Source organism: Micropterus salmoides, unplaced genomic scaffold, assembly GCF_014851395.1.
Source record: "Micropterus salmoides isolate LMB-PRFRI ecotype aquatic unplaced genomic scaffold, ASM1485139v1 Ms_hic_scaffold_14, whole genome shotgun sequence".
NCBI lineage: Eukaryota > Metazoa > Chordata > Actinopteri > Centrarchiformes > Centrarchidae > Micropterus > Micropterus salmoides.
The window spans coordinates 13,791,780-13,811,722 of NW_024040485.1; the positions used below are offsets into that span (position 1 = coordinate 13,791,780).

General features: G+C 40.6%; 1 protein-coding gene across 1 annotated transcript in view; it reads right to left on the reverse strand.

Annotated features, from left to right (window-relative positions):
• The window catches only part of LOC119901990 (obscurin-like), a 65,780-nt gene that overhangs the window by 13,974 nt on the left and 31,863 nt on the right, over positions 1-19,943 (reverse strand). The window contains 14 exon segments of the mRNA XM_038717809.1: positions 20-301; positions 726-2,069; positions 2,528-2,818; positions 3,041-3,313; positions 3,451-3,646; positions 3,648-3,727; positions 3,949-4,215; positions 6,800-7,072; positions 7,310-7,576; positions 7,822-8,079; positions 8,565-8,843; positions 9,655-9,921; positions 10,800-11,069; positions 11,536-11,802. Of these exon segments, the coding sequence (XP_038573737.1) occupies positions 20-301; positions 726-2,069; positions 2,528-2,818; positions 3,041-3,313; positions 3,451-3,646; positions 3,648-3,727; positions 3,949-4,215; positions 6,800-7,072; positions 7,310-7,576; positions 7,822-8,079; positions 8,565-8,843; positions 9,655-9,921; positions 10,800-11,069; positions 11,536-11,802 (4,614 nt within the window).

Sequence of the window (19,943 nt, forward strand, 5' to 3'; positions counted from 1 at the left end):
GTAATGTATGTTTACTTACTGTCAACCCTGAGTTCAGCCTTAGTGGCTGTGATGCCGCTGCTGTTCTCAGCTGTGCAACGATAGACACCCATGTCAGTGGGCAGCACAGTGGTAATGATGAGTTGGTGGCATCCCTCCTGGTCTTCATTGATCATGTAATGGTCATTCTCCTCCAGCAATTTGCCATCCTTATACCAGCGAACGGTGGGAGGGGGCTTGCCAATCACAACACAGTCAAAGCTGACTGGATAACCGTCTGGAACATCCTGACTTTGTAGCTCTGTCAAGAAGACTGGGGCAGCTGGGTAACAGGAGCAAATAATCCCAAATTTAAAAAGTAAAAATTACATAAAATATAAAATACATAAAATATTTGAGATATATAAATGTGCTGGTTGGACTTAAGTATCAAGAACAATAGTAAGCACATAACAGTACAGAAAGCTGAATGTGGAAAACATGGGACTTACATATCACATTATGCGCATCACTTTTATGTTGTAGATAAACATTCTTCAACAACTAAAGGATGTGCATATGTGTTTAAGTGAACACTTGAACAAGTGATCAAGTTAATTGTTCTAATCTGGTTGTCCTCCTTTGTATAATAAAGAAGACTGTACATGACATTGTCACAATATTGATGTTTTTAAAAGTTATCTATTGATGATTTGTATAAAACATTGTGTTATAATGATCCTAATAGCCTCTCATAGGTTTCTTACCCGGGGCTCCAGTCAGCAATGCAGGAGGCTGTCTATCTTGTGTGGGGGTCTGTGTGCCATCTTGTGTGTAGCCCATTTTTCTAATTCGCAGCTCCACTTTAAGAGGCCCTGCCTCCAAGATGGTGGTCTCCACTGGAACTCCATGGATTGTAAACATCTCCTGGAACCTTTTTGAGGCAACCTCAGCCTCTGCCCACGAGTCAAAGCGAATGTAGATGTAACTGTCATCCTCCCGGTAAGAGTGGGGATCTGGGGGACGCAGGTCACCTTCATCTGCGCTGACAAATGGTTCTTCCTCAACATCTGGTGGGAGACTAGTACGCAAGAGGCGACGGAGACGTCTGCTCGCCTGCCTCAGTGACTCATCCATTTCACTACCTGAAGAGCTCTCAGCCTCGCTGTCGGCACTGTAGCCTACAGTGAGAGGCCGTCGCCCAGATGATTCTCTCACCGTTCCTACTGTGACCTTAGCACTGTGAGAAGAGACTCCAAACTTGTTGGTGACCTCACAAGTGTAAACCCCAGTATCCTTTGTGGTGATGGCAGTGATGACCAGTGAGCAAGTACCATCATTGTAGATATCAATATGGTGGTGCTTTCCATCCGCCAGTGGTTCTCCATCCTTCAGCCACTGCACCTTATCAGGTTTACCTTCTGCTACACATTCAAGATGTATGGTGCCATTAGGTTCTTTGGTCTGATCTTTGAAGGTCTCTTTAAAGACAGGGCGCATGTCCTTGCGGGCTTTATAGCCCTTGAAAGCAGCTTGAATCTTAATGGCAGCCTCTCTGAGCTCAGGCTCATCCTCTTTACTGATCTCCATGATGTTAGTCTCCTCTGTAGACACCTGTTTTTCATCTGTCTGCTGAATTGTGGTTGCTTTCACTTCAGTCTGCTGCACTGTTCTCTGCTCTGCCATCTGGAAATGTGCGAAGAACCTCTCAGTGGTCAGAGTCTCTGTCTCATTGGCCGCTGTGACTGTCGACTTGCTGCTCTTCTTAAGGTACGATACAAGCGTTGAACCCCCAGAAACAGACTCATCCTCAGAGCTGGTGAACAAATTAGACTCTGTCTGCTTCTTAGACACAATGGCTTTCTCCTTCTCTCCTGATTTTATTTCCACTTTCTCTGATGCCTTCAGCTCCTTCTGTCCTGATTTGTTTTTACCACCTTTACCGTCCTCCTCAGGTTGTTCAGAGATAGAGTCAAGAGTAGGCTCTCGACTCATGCGCCGTTTCTTTGCCGATTCCTCCCAAAGCTCATGGACATCACCTTCTTCAGCAGCTTCTGGAGGCAGACTGGGCTGCCCCAGTATCTCAGTCTCTGCCTGGTTTGCCTCTATGCCTATAACCACAGTGGAGTATTCAATGTTACTTTGTTGTTTTTAGCACAAAACCTATTTAACCGATGCTTATAAAACTCTACATATTGCAACTTAGCATGATGGACATTCATAAAGGCTTCAAGTAGAGGTGTGAACCACAGAAGAACTTGCAGGATAAATACAAACCTAACAAAGTCTGCATGGGTGCATCCGTGTAACAATGAGAAAACAAACATCATATATTAGCCTAAAAAACCTCTAAATGTCTCTACACTGCTTCTATCATATAATCTGGTAAAACACTGCAAATAAAGCTGTCTATATATGACAACAAAATAAATGTTATAAGTCCAGTTGCCCTTGATTTTAACCTTCGTTGGATAACTATGACCTGGATGACTGAGAATTTATAACAATAAATGTTATAGTTTAGTTTTTCAGTACACTATTTCATGAACTAAACCACACATCCACTCACCAAGCTGCACTGTCTGAGGCAACTCAACAGGCTCTCCAGTCCCAGCTCTGTTGATGGCTGCCACTCTAAACCTGTAGCCACTCCCTGAAATGAGATTTTCAACCACAAACTCTGTGTTGCACACAGGTTCAGAATGACATGGAAGCCAGAGGGCACTATCTACCAGCCGCATCTCCACCCTGTAGCCCAGAATGGGACTTCCTCCATCATGCAGAGGAGTGAACCAAGAGAGGGTGACAGAATGTTCAGTCTTACTGAGGACCTCTGGGTCCTCTGGAGGATCAGGTACAGCTGTTGGGATGGAAAGAAGCAGGAGTTAGATGCTTTTATGAACATCAAGAGCTACACAGATTGCAATGGTTATCTGTCATGTTTTCAGTAGTATCAAGACCACCTCTCCATCCTGTTACATGTAGAGTTGCAGGTAGAGAGATAGATCTAAAAACTAAATTCTTCAAAATAAAGATACAAAAAAGTGAAAGATAAGAAAAACTTTTTTTATCAAACACTTACTGATGATGGTGAGCTTAGCCAAAGAGAGAGCATCTCTAGCAGCAAATGTAATTTCCTGCTGTGGCAAAAGAGGTGCCTGTCTCAGGACAAGGCGATATGAACAGCCATCAGCCCTCATAGCCCAGAGGTCACTGGACTTGATCTCTACTCCATTAGCATACCAGGCTACTTCTGCCACAGGGACAGGCTCGGTTAGCTCAACACAAAACACAACCTTCTCTCCCACTGCAGCCACCTTGTCCTCAAGACCCTTCACAACGTCCAGCTGCCAGCCTTATGAGAGAAAATCCACAGAATCAAATATAAAACTTTGTCAGTTAAAGTTTATTTGTATTGTTTGAGTGTATAATTCAGGCAAGACAATGCTATGAAAACCACTTCAAAGTCTTGTGTCGTTCAAATGGACTCACCTTTGACCGAGAGTTGGGCAGATGTGGATGCTGTGCCAGCTCTGAAGCTCACAGTGCAACTGTCTTTAACATGCAACTCTTTCAGCAGGAGCAGATGCCGACGACCACTCTCAAATGACACAATCTCGGCATTAGGGGATTCCTTTACTGGTTTCCCATCAAGAAGCCATTGGCAATCCTTGCTCTCAGGACGAGAAAAGGGCACACTCAAACAGCGCCTCACCTCCATCAAAGGTTTCTACATTCTCCAGGCCCTGGACAATGTCAATGGATTTGACTGTAGAAAACAAATGGAAAAAGAAAGAACAATCAAAAATTATTTTAAGACGACTGCAGGAAGTCACTTAATTTTGGGATTTGTCAACAAATGTCAACAAATGGCACGAACTGTGGTGATCAGCAAGTGATCCGTTTAATTGGCCACATAACTGTGAGATATGACGGAACAGAGGAGACTCCCTAAAGGTTGGTGCTATTTCCATGTGGAGGGAAGCTCACCTTCCACATGAAGTGAAGCAACCACGTAGGTTCCCCCTGCCTCACAGGAGTATGTGCCCCTGTCCTCAGCGGACACATGGCTAATGCACAAGCGAGCGACATTCCAGTCCTGCTCCACTACCACCCTTCGGCCATCAGGCTGCAAGGGCTGCCCGTCTTTCTTCCACTGAGCCTTGACCGGCCTTGAGTACTGGCAGATGAACTCAGCCGGTTGGTTTTCGACCACCCGAAGGTCCTCCATCTCGCTCACCACTTCAACTGTGGGATCTGAGGTTGGGGTCAGGTGTCATAGGGTCAGGGCTTGGCCATTAGATATAAGGATAAGTGCAGGGCATGCCGAATGACATATGGGCTTTATAACCCCTAAAAGCATGTTGAAGTGATGTTCACATGTGAGTGTATAGAAATTGTATGTGTAATGGTGCTGTATCTTAAAGTATATTTCACTGTCCACTTCAACCACTGTATTGTCCTATGTGAGCTCTCAAAATGAACAACAGGGGTTCAGAAAGCCCAGCCGTCAAGGTTCAGGGTAATGGTCACAATCAAGCGCCAAGAACATTTGGCAGCTGATGAGCGAGGAAGGGTGGATAAGTGGAGTAACAAGGTAGGTGTAGGTGGTTAGCTGTTTTAGTGCTTGAAGGTTAGGGGCAGGGCTTAGTGGGATGGGATAGTGGATGTCAATGGAATGTGAGTATTCAACAGCAGCCGGCCTGCATGGATGGGTGGAGCAGCACTTTGCTAACACAACATTTCTGTTGTCAATAAACAATAAAAGGTGGAAGAAACCTTAACATCACCAAAACCAACCCCACTGAATATCATCCACCATCTCCAATCATCAAATTTGTATTATACATCATTTACATCATCAAGGGACTCGTACACTTAGGGCTGCACATTTAACCACATAATAATCACGATCATGCCTTTGGCTCCAACCATCAAACTTGAACAGGTGCCACTTGACAGTTTAAGAGTGCATGGTCTGAAACAACAACTTGAGGGATCCCACATCACAGCTGCACATTTCTAGCATTTTGTGATTACCTAATGTCTTCTTAACAAAACACAGTGGTGTCTGCAGGGCAGTCAAGAGCACTTTCACTACATAGTTAAAGGGGATTTACTCAAAATGTTTCTTTTTTAACAGAGGTTTTGAGTGCATCTCTGAATTGCAGCTGACAACAAATGCAAATACTGACGATCTGCCAGTGACAGACAGTGCCAAATACGTCATTCACAATCCACAAATGTACCTCCAGTCTGTGATACTTTTAAGAAAATACTTGGCCAGAGCCAGAGATGCTATCATATGGAATCAAGCCAGTTAAGTGCAGTGTGTCTCCCCTTTAAGTTTTGGCAGATTCAATTTTGGATGGAAAGGCAGAGGGAATTCTGAATGGGTTGCGACGTAGACTTGAATCTGGGATAGAAATGTAAGAGGTAATTTATACGAACCAAATGACAGTGGTTCATGTACACAGAACAGGAAAAAACAACAGCAGGGAGATGTCAGTGAAGCATTGCAGTGAAGCAGCAACACCTGGTTAGCTACCAGGACTGCTAGTCTCAAAAATAGAGACTGTGGAGCAATCTTTTTTTGTCAGATTAGTTCTGCCTGGGTGCAATCCCAGCCTTGAATTTGTTACATACACAACTTCTGCATACTCCAACAGACACAAAACAACATTTGTAATAGCATGTCATTTTCTGTTTAACGCTAGCAGACGTTAGCCATTAACAGTAGCAGATTTTTCCTAATTACATAAATGTAGAGCCATGGTTACATTTGTGCACCTGCTATGTGTGCTAATAGTCATTGACTGTAGCTGGGCAATTTTACGGCACCTGGGCAGCAGACTTTCATTCACGCTCACATTCACACGTATGGACACATATTAGAGCCACCTGTTAACCTAACTTGCATGTCTTTGAACTGGTCCTACAGAGATGGAGAAAACATGCAAACTCCACAAAGAAAGGTTTGAACCCAGTGCTAACCACTGCACCACCAAGCTGCCCGTGAGTAGACATATTAAATCAATCCCATTCCTCCTTCAGTATGTCCCATTGTATTTATATTTCTTTATATTTGTATTAGAGCAAGCTTTACAATTCAACAGTAGAAAATTAGAGGGGCATTAGAGGTAGCTTTTAAAAGTGTTCAAGAGCTATAAAACTAGTATGTTCACAAAGATGGACCAATAGTAATAGATAATCAGGATCTTAAAAGTGAGAAACATAATCGTGATTATCATTGATTTATCATTTCAGCAGCCCAATATATGGCACATAGGAACGATTCAGAGAGAATTTAGATAAGGAGCAGAAATAAAATGAGCCTAATTAATATTTTTTATTAAAATTAATCTGGCTAGTTTTAGATGTTTGGGCCTAGAATTTACTCTGGCCTGCTCTAATAAAACTTTGCTGTGGTGCTGCACCCAGTTGTATGTTTTGGTTGTTTCAAAGCATACAGCATGGAAAACTTATTATTATTATTGATAAAATTAGAAACAATGCTACTCATGCAATATGTATGCACTGAAATGTAAATATCCACTATTAATCTATCCATGACTTTTTATTGAACCCTGCAGAAAACATAATAATTCATGATACATTAACTCATCTTCTTCAAGAAGAATTGGGTCAAATGAATTTGGAAAATGCCAATCATTAAGGAGAAAACAGAGGACTTGTTGTGGTAAATATTGCCATTTGTTAAATTGGCACAACCTTGGAATTAAAATAAGCTACAAATGTTGTGTTTGTAAAATTTAAAATGTAGAATAAAAATTCTGCAGGGTCTAAAAAAAGACTTCTCTAAGCCTCTATAACGTGATACCTTTGACTAAGAGCTTGGCTGTTGATGTTAAACTGCCAGCTTTGAATGTGACAGTGCCAGAGTCATCCGTGGCAAGGTTCTTTAAGGTGAGGGTGTGGATGTAGCCCTGGCTCAGCCCTATCTCGCTAAAGGGGCTGTTCTCTAGCAAGGTGCCATCCAGCCACCACTGCACCTTGCCAGGTGCCCTACCAGACAGCTGGCAGGAGAAGGTTGCCCACTCCCCAACAAAGACGTCGGTGGTCTTAAGACCACACACAATGAAGACTTCTTTCACTGTTGAGCGAAAAATACACATATGTATATACTGAGCCTCTAACTTACTCATAATCATCAATATATCAACTCGACAGAGCAACATATCGTACAGACAGAAAATTACACCATGCAACATCACAGTTTACAAGGATGTAGGCCAATCCTAAAAACAAACCTACTATTCTATTTGTTAGAATAAATTGTTAGCCTTAAGTAAACTCGAGGACAGATGCAACAGTATTGAGTATAGGCTACCTTGCACCACCAAAGAAGCTGTAGTGAGCTGGTCTCCTGCGTCACAGGTGTAGTAGCCACTGTCTTCAGGCTCCAGGTTCCGTATACAGAGTTCTTGAACGCACCCTTCCTTCCTCATCTCATACTTCTTACCGTGCGGGAGGATCATGCCTCCTTTCCTCCACTCAACAAGAACACCTGGCTTAGACAGCTCACAGCGCAGGATAATATCATCACCCTCTACAGCATCTTGGTTAATGAGCTCTTTGCGGAAGACCGCTGGGGCACCTGGTGAGAGTTTAAAGTGGGAAAGTTTTGCATCAGATGTTGAGATGGAAAGCTTGGCATCAGATAGTTGAGATGACAAGACAAACATCTCTGAGGGACAAAAGTTGATGCCAGACTGGGTGTGAGGTTGAAGAAACTGGAAGTTCAAGAATATGTCAGTTGTTCATCTCAATCCTATCTTGGTCCACATTCTGGAATCTGATCAACAGGAAAGAGACTTTTTTAGAGGTGGCATCGTTCTTTACCTTCCACTGTCAAGGTGACGTCACACTGTACATCTCCAGTGTCACAGGTGTACGTTCCTGAATCGTCAGGCACCAGGTTGTGGATACGAAGCTGGTGGGATGCGCCGTTGTTCCTCAGGTCATACTTCAGACCTGCTTGGATGGCCACATTGTTTCTGTTCCAGGTAACAGTGGCCTTGGGGTCAGAGATGGTGCAGGCCAGCGTGACAGTTTCACCCTCTAATGCCACAGTGTTGTGTGGCTTCTCTAGTATTAGCACTGGAAGTATGGGAAACCCGAAACTAGATTTAATAGTTGTAGCATTTATATGCAGTCTTTTGCTTTTCTCTTCCTTTTACGGCCTTGGCATAACTAATTTCAAAGCTATCAACATAAACACACACATGCATGCAGTGACTATTATATGCTATCACAAATTTGACCGCATAATATATAAAGATCAGACAATTTTATCAGAAATAGTTGATATACATCATAAAGAAACTAAACTATGAATTGTAACATTTGATAAATTAAGTATTGAAGACAATCCATCTCTCGAGAAACACTTGAGTGGTAATATTTGTGTTAGCATTTTTTTAGAGCAAACACTAAATGCAAAGAATGGAAAACACATCTAAAAGGTAGGATGTTGAAGAGGATGGTGCCAGCAGATTTCCATTTGCCAAGACAAAGCTGTTTGGTGGTCGATGGGGATGGATGTGAGGAGTAAAAATCTCTAATGACCACGTCACCTCCTTTACCTTTGGGTTTCTCCTCCACCAGAAGACAGGCCACACTTTTCTCTTCTCCCACTACGAAGACAACATCCCCTGATTCATCTGTGGTTACCATCTTCAGGACCAAACGGTGCACTCTGCCCTGGCTGCTCATTTGATTCAGATCATTATTTTGGAGGAGGTTGTCTCCGAGCCACCATTCCCCGTTTGTCACGCTGGAGTGTGACAACTCGACCTCAAAGACGGCATCCTGCCCAGTGGTCACAGTAATATCGCAGAGTTCTCTGATGATGCGCACATGCTCTGAGGGTGAATGGGATGGTGGGAGGTCAGTGATCAGATCACAGCAGAGCTTCCAGAAGGCATCAGTAGGAGGGTGTATCCATGACCAAGAATCTCATTTAAAGAATTACTTAATACTTCATGCCTCAAGTTTGATCTCAGGATGGCTTTACTACTCTGGCATGTACCATTCTAATGACAACTAATAGGCAATCTACAGAATTTTGCAGAAAATACTACACTAAACTACACCATAATCCAAATTGAACAAGCCTGAATTAAAACCAATTCACTCCATCTGTAATTTGATGACTCACAACACATATCAAGAGGGAAAATTGTGTAGTCGTTCTCAGATAATTAAGTACAACTCAGACTACATTCAAACAAAGACATCACACTTCTCAAACAATAGACAGATAGATAGATAGACAGACAGACAGACAGACAGAGAGATAGATAGATAGATCTTAAAACATACTTTTATAGGAGAGCCTTACCCGATCTTATTTGACTTTATTTTATCCCTTTTATTTTATTGTATTTTACTAATTTTATATAAATTTTTCATGCTCTTATCTTGTTTTTTTTTGTATTATTCTTTACACTTGTTAAAGCACTTTGTAACTTTTTTTGAAAAGTGCTCTACAAATAAGGATTATTATTATATTATTATTATAGATAGATAGATAGATAGACAGATAGGTAAATAGGTAGATAGATAGATTCCAGCACTTATTAATGTGATGGATTAATATAAAAATGAACTTCAGGGAGGATGAAGACAAGAGGAGACACCAGACATCGATGAGATGAAGTGGTGCTCTATTACCTTTCACAGTCAGGGAAGCGGTACTTCTCTTGTCCCCTGTATCACAGGTATATTCTCCACTATCATTCACATTCAGCTTGTGTATGACCAGGGCGTGAATGGTAGCTCTCTGCTCCATACTGTACTTTTCCCCATTGGTGAGTATGGTTGAGCCCTTCAGCCAGGTCACCTTGCAGTCAGGGGTGGATGTCTCGCAGTACAGGGTGGCCTTGTCTCCTTCAGTGGCCTCTTGGCTTTCTAGCTCCTTGTTGAATAGTACAGGTGCAGCTGCCACAAAGACCATTATTAATTAGGATGAATGATTAAGAAATTGTCTTGGGTAAACACGGCCACCACAAAACACATTCAAAAGCTACATTATTTATAGTCACAATCATACCAATTCCAAACAAACGAGACCGAGCTTGAAAATAACAGGTAAGTCACAGGTTTATCTTCAGTCTCAACCACTTCAGAGTTTAAGGAAAAACACTGAATTAATACAGAACACTGACTGAAAAAACTAAAATTCATAAAGTCATGTTCATGGACAAATAACCTTTTAAAAATACTATGGAATATGGAGGATCATTAAATAGCCGAGCTGTACTGTTTAGTGTTTGTCTGTGAGTGGCATAACACAACACGCTGGATTTCAAGAGTGCCAAGATAAAATACAAATACAACGACATGCAACAAATTTCCCCAAAAGGACTCAACTTTTGGAAGTTGTGGTGTTTTTTCAAATAAAATAAAGTGTACAGCGCAGAAAACTTGCTGTAAACAGAAATTACAAGTAACATCATTAGTAGCATGACCAATATGTATAAGTTGAATACTAAAATTGAAGTTAAAAAGGAAATGTTGTTAGTTCAACGGACAGAGGAGTGAACTTGTATATACTTTAGAAATATGACAAAATATGCAGTAAAGTGCAGACGTGATACAAATACGCAAGTGAGATGAATGGATAACAAGACAGTTTAAAGTGAAAAGGAAATCACAAGCATCCATGTTTTTGGATGCTTTTAAAGACAGAGGGAAGGTGTCGCACAGGGAAGATGTTATTGTCAAATGAACAGAAGAAGTCCAAATGTTACTCTAGAAGCAAAATGGAAAGTATTCATTCTCATCCTAAGAGATAAGATGCATCATATTTCACTTACCTCTGACAGTCAGAGAAGCAGTGGAAGTGTGGCTTCCCACTGTGAAAGTGACAGTTCCTGAGTCAGCAGCAGTGACACCTCTGAGTGTGAGGCTGTGTACCCGGCCTTCGGTCTTGATCAAGTTCATTTCATTATTCTGTAGTGGGACGTCCTGGAGTTTCCACTGGGCCAGAGGAGCCTCCTCATGAGAAACCAGACATTCAAAGCAGACATCTTCGCCCTCGTATACAACGCAGCTCTCCAAGAATTTCAGTATGTTAACCTCGACCTCTGTTTGACAAATACATTGCAGCAGAATAGTCACATATTTGTTATCTGAAGTGAGCACGTGCTTGACAAAGATTTAGTTCAAGTTGTACAGATTGTGATCAAAGTGTGATTAAATATATGTTACTGTGAGTGCCAAGTGAAGAAAAACAGTATAGGGTGTGTTAATATTTGTGAAGAGAGACCAGAGACAAGCACAAAGGATGAGATCAGATCAGTGATGAAGCTCAACAGAAAAGTGTGTGAATAACTACGAGTGCTTTGAAAACAGGGAACTGCAAAGCAAGAACACACATGGGATGAAAATTAATACTACATTAAATGCAGTCAAGAAGACAAACGCAAACAGGATGTCCAGATGAAAGGTTGAGGCACTTCATGCTCAAGTGTTGGAGTGATGTGGGACACGCAGAAAGACCTAAGCCCAGAGGGTGCATCAAAATGACAGTCTTAAATAGACAGCTCCTACCCTGCACAGTGAGGACAGCCGAAGTCCTCTGGCTGCCTGTATCACAGGAGTATCCTCCTGAGTCAGCTCCCTGCAGTTTATAGATGACAAGCTCGACTATGGCTCCTTCCTGTTTCAGGTGATACTTGCTGCTGGATGCCAGCACCCTGTCACCATGCCTCCAGACCACACTGGCTCCTGGCTTTGTGGTCTCACAGCGAAGACTAACACTCTCCCCTGCATTTATTTCAAGGTTCTGCAGCTGGGTTTTGAAAAGGACGGGCTTAGCTGCAGGGGAGGAAATCAGGAGAAAAAATTAAGGACAACCGAGATATAGATGTCATTTTTTATAGCCCGCCAAACGAACAAAAACTGCTGTGTTAAGTCAAAAAGTAAGTAGCAGAGGTGGAAGTGAGTCATACATGTCAATGTCACTTAAACCTTAAATCCTGATAAATCCCAAATTTGATTTGTTTCTCTCAGATGATAGTCAGCGACCAACATTAACTAACATTAAGGTAAAAAAAAAGGTCATACTATTAATATAGAATAACTTATATTCATTTTATTTATTTATTCATTTATAGTAAAAAAAAAAACCTTTCTTAGACAAGAAAGTTTCCAATAAATTCATTTGCAATCTCCACTACTAACAAAAGGTTTTAGCAGTCGTACCCTTCACAGCTAGTTGTGCGGTGCTTTGACGGTGACCAGTGTCACATGTATAAGTCCCAGAATCCTCTGGGTCTACATCATGGATTATTAGCGTAGCAAGGTGTCCTGTTTGTCTAATTTCATACTTGGCACAAGGACAAAGGCCAAGTTCTCCTTTCCTCCACTCCAAAGGAACACCAGGTTTAGAAAGCTCACAGTGCAGCGTTACACTGTCCCCCTCATCAGCCGTTTGGCTTCCCAGCTCTTTTGTGAAAATAATTTGGGCAGCTGGTGAATGAAAACAAATAACCAGATTTTCATCTGCAGTACAAGGTCAAGAATGGCAATGAAGAAATATAGTGTGATATAAAAGACTGGATTAAAAGATGCAACGAAAGACTTGATGGCAGAAGACAGCATGAAACGATGACTAGGTCTCCATCGTACCATTTACTACAAGAGAGGCTGAGCTTATTGTGTCCTCTGAACAGCATGAGTAGCTTCCTGTGTCTCCAGGTCTTAAATCAAAAATCTGTAGCTCATAAGTGAATCCAGTTTGTTTCATTTGGTACTTTTCTCCACAAGTTAGGACTTGAGTTTCCTTCTTCCACTCGACGTGGAGTCCAGGTTTAGAAAGCTCACAGTGCAGCGTGACACTGCCTCCCTCCTCAGCCTCCTGGCTCTCCAGGTCTCGATTAACTATGACTGGAAGAACTGGGGAATGAATTAATTACATAAGTGGTGATGTGTATTGTTGCAACTCGTTTTCAAATTAGACACCAGATGAAGACTACAGTAAGCTGTTTAAAAAAGATGTTCATTTTTAACTTACCTGACTGAACATATCATTCTTTGGGAAAGTAAAAACAAAACAGGAAAAATGTATGGCTACTTTAATATTTAAACACACATGACAACACTGACGCACATCAGTTATCCCTACGCCCATTTAAAACAGAGGGCCAGCTAAGCATTTATCAAGTCTGTCCAACATAGCTTTTAATTTCTATCTGGAGACAGCAACAATCCAACAATCTGACATTCACAAGTGAATATGAAGTGAGAAACAACAAGCCAGACGGATAAACCAGCATACAAAAACTCCACATGGAAAACATAACAAAACTGAGGGGAATAAACAATGTCCATGTGCCAATAAACTGGTCCTTTCACTTTGGTATCCAGCTTTGGGATGACTTCAGAAACAACAAGCTTTTGAATCTCTGCAGGTTTAATTTATTTAATTAGACCATAAATATCTACTGTAATGAACAGAGAGCAGCACAAATGCAATAATAATAGTGGAATTAAAGATTACTAAAGCAAAGGATTAGAGGTCAACCGATATGGTTTTTTTCACGCCGATGCCGATACCGATACCGATACCGATACCGATCTTTTGAAATCCGGGTTGGCCGATGGCCGATTAATGCTGCCGATTTATTTTGGCCGATATTTTGCCAATATTTGCTTGGTTTTTAACCTCTATTTGCACTGAACTGAAGCACAGAAATCCGCGTTGATATTCGGTACGGTAGATAACGGTCGTTAAGGTTCCAGTGCCGTATTAGCACCGGGTCTGTCTGTAGCTACCCGTTAGCAAAGCAAAGCCAGTCTGTCACTAGCCTATAGTGCGTTGGTCTCTTTTTTATTACTTATTTCTCTGCATTGAGTGACAACCCTCTCAAATATAAGACACACAAACATAACAAATAAAAGTCTCAGATTCACTCTGTAATTGCAAAATTATTGCTTACTTATTGTGACATGATAGCAACTCTTCTGTGATAATGCAACTTCAACTACGATCCAAATTAGCCGAATGTCATGTGTCTTATTCAGGTTTTTTCTCGAAGTTGGCAGTAACATATCAAAAGTTTTTAATTAAATATAAAGGAGTAATAATAATTGAATCCTTACCGTTAGCTCCTTAGGCACTGGATGAGGTCTGCTGCTCACTCGGCTGGAAAATGACTCTAGCGGCAGCGCGCGTCAAACACTAGGCTGCCCACAGATGCGCCTGCCTAATAATCGGCTTGATATACTTGGATATTGGCCGATGCCGATTATGTTAAAAAATGCCAAAAATTGGCCGATTAATCGTCCGACCGATTAATCGATCGACCTCTACAAAGGATTTTGCGAACTGAAAAATTACACAAAAAACAACAACAGTAATGAAATCCACAAGGAGGATTGATAGAATCCAACTAGATGCAATTTCCAACTAATCAGCCAACAAAGAAAAATGGGCCAGATTATTGAGAAAAAACCTTCAAGACACAAGGAACATAACAGTCTGAGTGTGTAGCACAGGCTATAACAGCATGTGCTTTGGCAAAACAAGCATTAAAGAAGCAAGTGCACTAGCATAAAAAGTGTTCTTGCAGTTTCTTTCTAACACTACCACATACAATACTTCAACTCTCTTTTGGATTCCTGCTTCTCAGGTTCAACTTTACTGCTGAAGCGGGTGATTTCTCTACTGTAAATGAAGTTATTTGTAGACATGTATTGTAGGCTTTAATTCAACTTAACATAAACTGGAAATCTTCACCAACTGACTGAACAAGACAACAAAACACGTTTTAGAGTCACAATGTCCAAGACACCACAATCCCATTTTACACTTGATTTCCATTTGTCTGAAACTGACAGTGGCGAAAGTTCTTCACTAGCAGTGTGCAATGAAAAAAGCAAAGACAGTACCATGAGCTTGTCCAACAAAGACAATAGTAGCACAGGGGCAAGTGGCAACCATCTCTGACAAAAATAATTGTATATAGTTGGGTAATGTAAGTTCTTCGCAGTCTACTGTTACAGCTGCTGCATTTGTAAACCTCAGTGCTGTGATAAAACATTTAAGTCTGATTACATCTGAATCAGTCTATACAGAGTCTATACAGAGCCAGCAGCCACAAATCTCTATTAATCTGCAGTACAAGTCTATTAAGCCAGTGAGCATTTGTTGACTACAGTGCCTTGCGAAAGTATTCGGCCCCCTTGAACTTTTCGACCTTTTGCCACATTGCAGGCTTCAAACATAAAGATATAAAACTGTAATTTTTTGTGAAGAACCAACAACAAGTGGGACACAATCATGAAGTGGAACGAAATTTATTGGATATTTCAAACTTTTTTAACAAATAAAAAACTGAAAAATTGGGCGTGCAAAATTATTCAGCCCCCTTAAGTTAATACTTTGTAGCGCCACCTTTTGCTGCGATTACAGCTGTAAGTCGCTTGGGGTACGTCTCAGTACATATCAGTTTTGCACATCGAGAGACTGAAATTTTTGCCCATTCCTCCTTGCAAAACAGCTCGAGCTCAGTGAGGTTGGATGGAGAGCGTTTGTGAACAGCAGTTTTCAGTTCTTTCCACAGATTCTCGATTGGATTCAGGTCTGGACTTTGAGTTGGCCATTCTAACACCTGGATATGTTCATTTGTGAACCATTCCAGTGTAGATTTTGCTTTATGTTTTAGATCATTGTCTTGTTGGAAGACAAATCTCCGTCCCAGTCTCAGGTCTTTTGCAGACTCCATCAGATTTTCTTCCAGAATGGTCCTGTATTTGGCTCCATCCATCTTCCCATCAATTTTAACCATCTTCCCTGTCCCTGCTGAAGAAAAGCAGGCCCAAACCATGATGCTGCCACCACCATGTTTGACAGTGGGGATGGTGTGTTCAGGGTGATGAGCTGTGTTGCCTTTACACCAAACATAACGTTTTGCATTGTTGCCAAAAAGTTCGATTTTGGTTTCATCTGACCAGAGCACCTTCTTCCACATGTTTGGTGTCTCCCAGGTGGCTTGTGGCAAACTTTAAACAAGACTTTTTATGGATCTTTAAGAAATGGCTTTCTTCTTGCCACTCTTCCATAAAGGCCAGATTTGTGCAGTATACGACTGATTGTTGTCCTATGGACAGAGTCTCCCACCTCAGCTGTAGATCTCTGCAGTTCATCCAGAGTGATCATGGGCCTCTTGGCTGCATCTCTGATCAGTCTTCTCCTTGTATGAGCTGAAAGTTTAGAGGGACGGCCGGGTCTTCGTAGATTTGCAGTGGTCTGATACTCCTTCCATTTTAATATTATCGCTTGCACAGTGCTCCTTGGGATGTTTAAAGCTTGGGAAATCTTTTTGTATCCAAATCCGGCTTTAAACTTCTCCACAACAGTATCTCGGACCTGCCTGGTGTGTTCCTTGTTCTTCATGATGCTCTCTGCGCTTTAAACGGACCTCTGAGACTATCACAGAGCAGTGCATTTATACGGAGACTTGATTTCACACAGGTGGATTCTATTTATCATCATTAGTCATTTAGGTCAACACTGGATCATTCAGAGATCCTCACTGAACTTCTGGAGAGAGTTTGCTGCACTGAAAGTAAAGGGGTTGAATAATTTTGCACGCCCAATTTTTCAGTTTTTTATTTGTTAAAAAGATTTGAAATATCCAATAAATCGTTCCACTTCGTTCCACTACAGTTTATATCTTTATGTTTGAAGCCTGAAATGTGGCAAAAGGTCGAAAAGTTCAAGGGGGCCGAATACTTTCGCAAGGCACTGTACATATGCTATATTTCAGCAACGTCTTCCATAATTAAACAATTCACTTTCATCTCTCACATTGTGTAAGTTTAACTGGATAACGTCATCAGTCAACTCCAATCACTGACCTAAGAATCAAGTTTTTAAAATAAGGAAACATTTATGAACCACACAGCATATTATTATACAAACTTAAGCCTAAGCACAGGGTCACCAGCCACAGCTACATCAATCCTGCTGTTGAAAAACATATTGCTCATAAAACTTTTCAAACAGTTAATCATGCAAAGGTCGTTTGGGACCCGAAGCGGAAACCAAGAGGGCTTTTGGGTGGTCACCTAAACATCTGAAGTATCATCTCTAAAACCGATCAGTTGACTCATTTATTAGCGAATTCAAATTTGGACTTTTTGTGTATATCTGAAACATGGCTTCAACAATCTACTCCTATTAATGTATTTACAATGAATGGTTTTCAATGCTTTAGGCGAGACAGGACTGTGGGAAAAGGGGGCAGGGTACTTATGTATGTAAAAGACTCTATCAAATGCGAACGTATGTTTTTTAAGTCAGCTATCTCCCTTGAGTATGTTGCACTGAAAGTCATCTTGTCTCAGCAAATGTCATTCATTATTATAGGCCTCTATAAACCCCCAACTGCCAATGATACATTTTATACAGAACTTACTGACAGTCTTAAAGAATGTGACCAGAATAAAGAAATTATTCTCATGGGGGATTTTAACCTCAACTGGGAAGACAAGTTAAAGAGGAGAAAGTTAAAAGTAATTACAGATCAATTCCATTTAGAACAGCTGGTAAAGGGCTCAACTAGAATCACAAAACGCGCCAGTACACAACTCGATCTTCTTTTTTTTTTGCAATAAACCAGAAAGGATAACAAAAAGTTATAATTTTATCACTGGCTTATCTGACCACAACTTAACTCTGGTGGCAAGGAAATTAACTAAAAATAGATTTAAGAATAACACATCATCCTGCCTGTAGAATAGTTGCCAATTATTTACATCAAAAATTAATGTTGTCAGAGATGAAGAGAGGTTCAGTGAAAATTTATGGAAACTGATGAAGAGTAGAGATGCTGCCTTAAAAAAGTCCATCAAGACTAAAAGAGATACAGACATATTGGTTTACAAAGGCTTGAGAAACAAAGTGGTTAATGAATTGAGATTGGCCAAGTCACAATTTTTTCTCAAACTTTTGAAGGATGCTAACGGTAATAGTAGCCAAATATGGAAAAGTATTAATAATTTAATAGGGAGAGCTTACCATTATACAGAGGATATCCGGCTTACAGTTCGAAACAAGATAATAGATGATGACATAAAAATTGCCTCTGCTTTTAATTCTTTTTTTTATTGATTCTGTTCAGGAATTAGGAAACCATTTTAAACTAGGGGAACAATGTAATAGCTTTGGTATTGCAAGAGAGGGTTTTAACTTAGTCGCAGTAAGTGAAGAGGAAATAAAGAAAGTGATTTGTTCTCTAAGAAATTCAAAAAGCAAAGATGCTTTTCATCTGGACACAATGTTTATTAAAAAACATTCAGCTACTCTAACCCCCCCCTATTGACCATTTAGTAAACCTCTCAATTACTATACTAATAGTTTATTTCCTATAGACTGGAAACATGCGATTGTAATTTCTATCTTTAAAGCTGGCGACCGCCATGTAGTCAGTAATTACAGACCCATTAGCTTGTTACCAGTAATTTCCAAGGTTGCTGAAAAAGTGGTCATAAACCAACTTACAGATCACATTAACAGTTGCAACCCTGGTCTAAATTCAGTCCAGTTTGGATTTAGAACTTCACTCCACAGAAACAGCAGTTCTATACTTAACAGAGCAAATTAGATCTGTTCTTGATAAAGGAGGAGTTGTGGGAGCTGTGTTTCTGGACTTAAGTAAGGCCTTTGACACAGTTAATCACAATGTCCTCATGTCTCGACTCATTAGCTTCAATCTTTCTTCAATCTCTTTAGCTTATACATTAATAACCTACCTCAGCATTGTCATGATGTAGAGGTACAACTCTATGCTGACGATACAGTTTTGTACACCCATGCAACATCAGCTCAACAAGCTGCTACTAAATTAGTTGGTTAGACCAATCCTGCCTAACCTTGAATATAGGTAAGACAAAAGGCATGTTCTTTTCCAAAGCTAAACTAAACACCCTAGACATAAACATCTGCTTTAAAGGTGAATAGATTGAGACCGTTACTGAAATTAAATATCTTGGAGTGCTGCTTGATCCAAACCTGACTTTCAAAAAACACATAAACAATGACAAAAATTATTAAATACAATTTGAAAAATTATAGACAGATTAGATCCTCTCTATCAATAGAGGCTGCTAAGATATTCTTACATGCCCTTATTTTTTCACACATTGCATATTGTATTACCTGCTGGGGGCAGGCTAGCCAAACAACAATTAGGCCCTTAGAATCCCTGTATAAACAGGGCTTGAAAATTCTAGACAAAAAGCCACTCAGGTACCATCACTGTGATGTACTACATAAGTACAATCTACTAACTTTTGAAAATTTTAGAATATTCTCAAATTTATGCACAGTTTATAAAATCTTAAAAGGTCTGGCCCCCACCTGTTTGCCTGAGACAGCTGCACTGTACCCTTTCGCTATTCAGCATTTGGGCAGGCAGGCTTTCCTATCAAAGCTGTGAAACAATGGAACACAATTTCAGATGATATAAAAACTTGTGACTTGTTTGGGGCCTTTAAAGATAACTTAAAAAAACATCCAAAACTTTCACAACAATGCACCCACTATTTTGTCAGTGGGTAATATAATTTTTTCCTTTACTCACATTTACCTTCTTATTGTAGGGTTGACGTAAGGGTTGAGAAGAGGTTGGGTGTTGGCGTACCATTGTATGTTGTGATTGTGGTGTGTGTGTGTGTGTGTGTGTGTGCCAGTGAAGGGCATTAAGTACATGGTATATGCTCTTGAACAATGTCTGATGTTTTATGTTTGATATGCCGTGTATTTTTGAATAATGTCGATATTTATATTGTATGTATTTGTATTTATTTGTATTTGGGGACTGCAGATGTAAATTAGCCTAAGGCTAACTCTGGTGTAATGCATCAAATGTTTACATTTATGTTATTAATTGCACATGGTCCTTTTCTAAATAAAAATCAATCAATCAATCAGTATACAGTAGGGCTGCAAC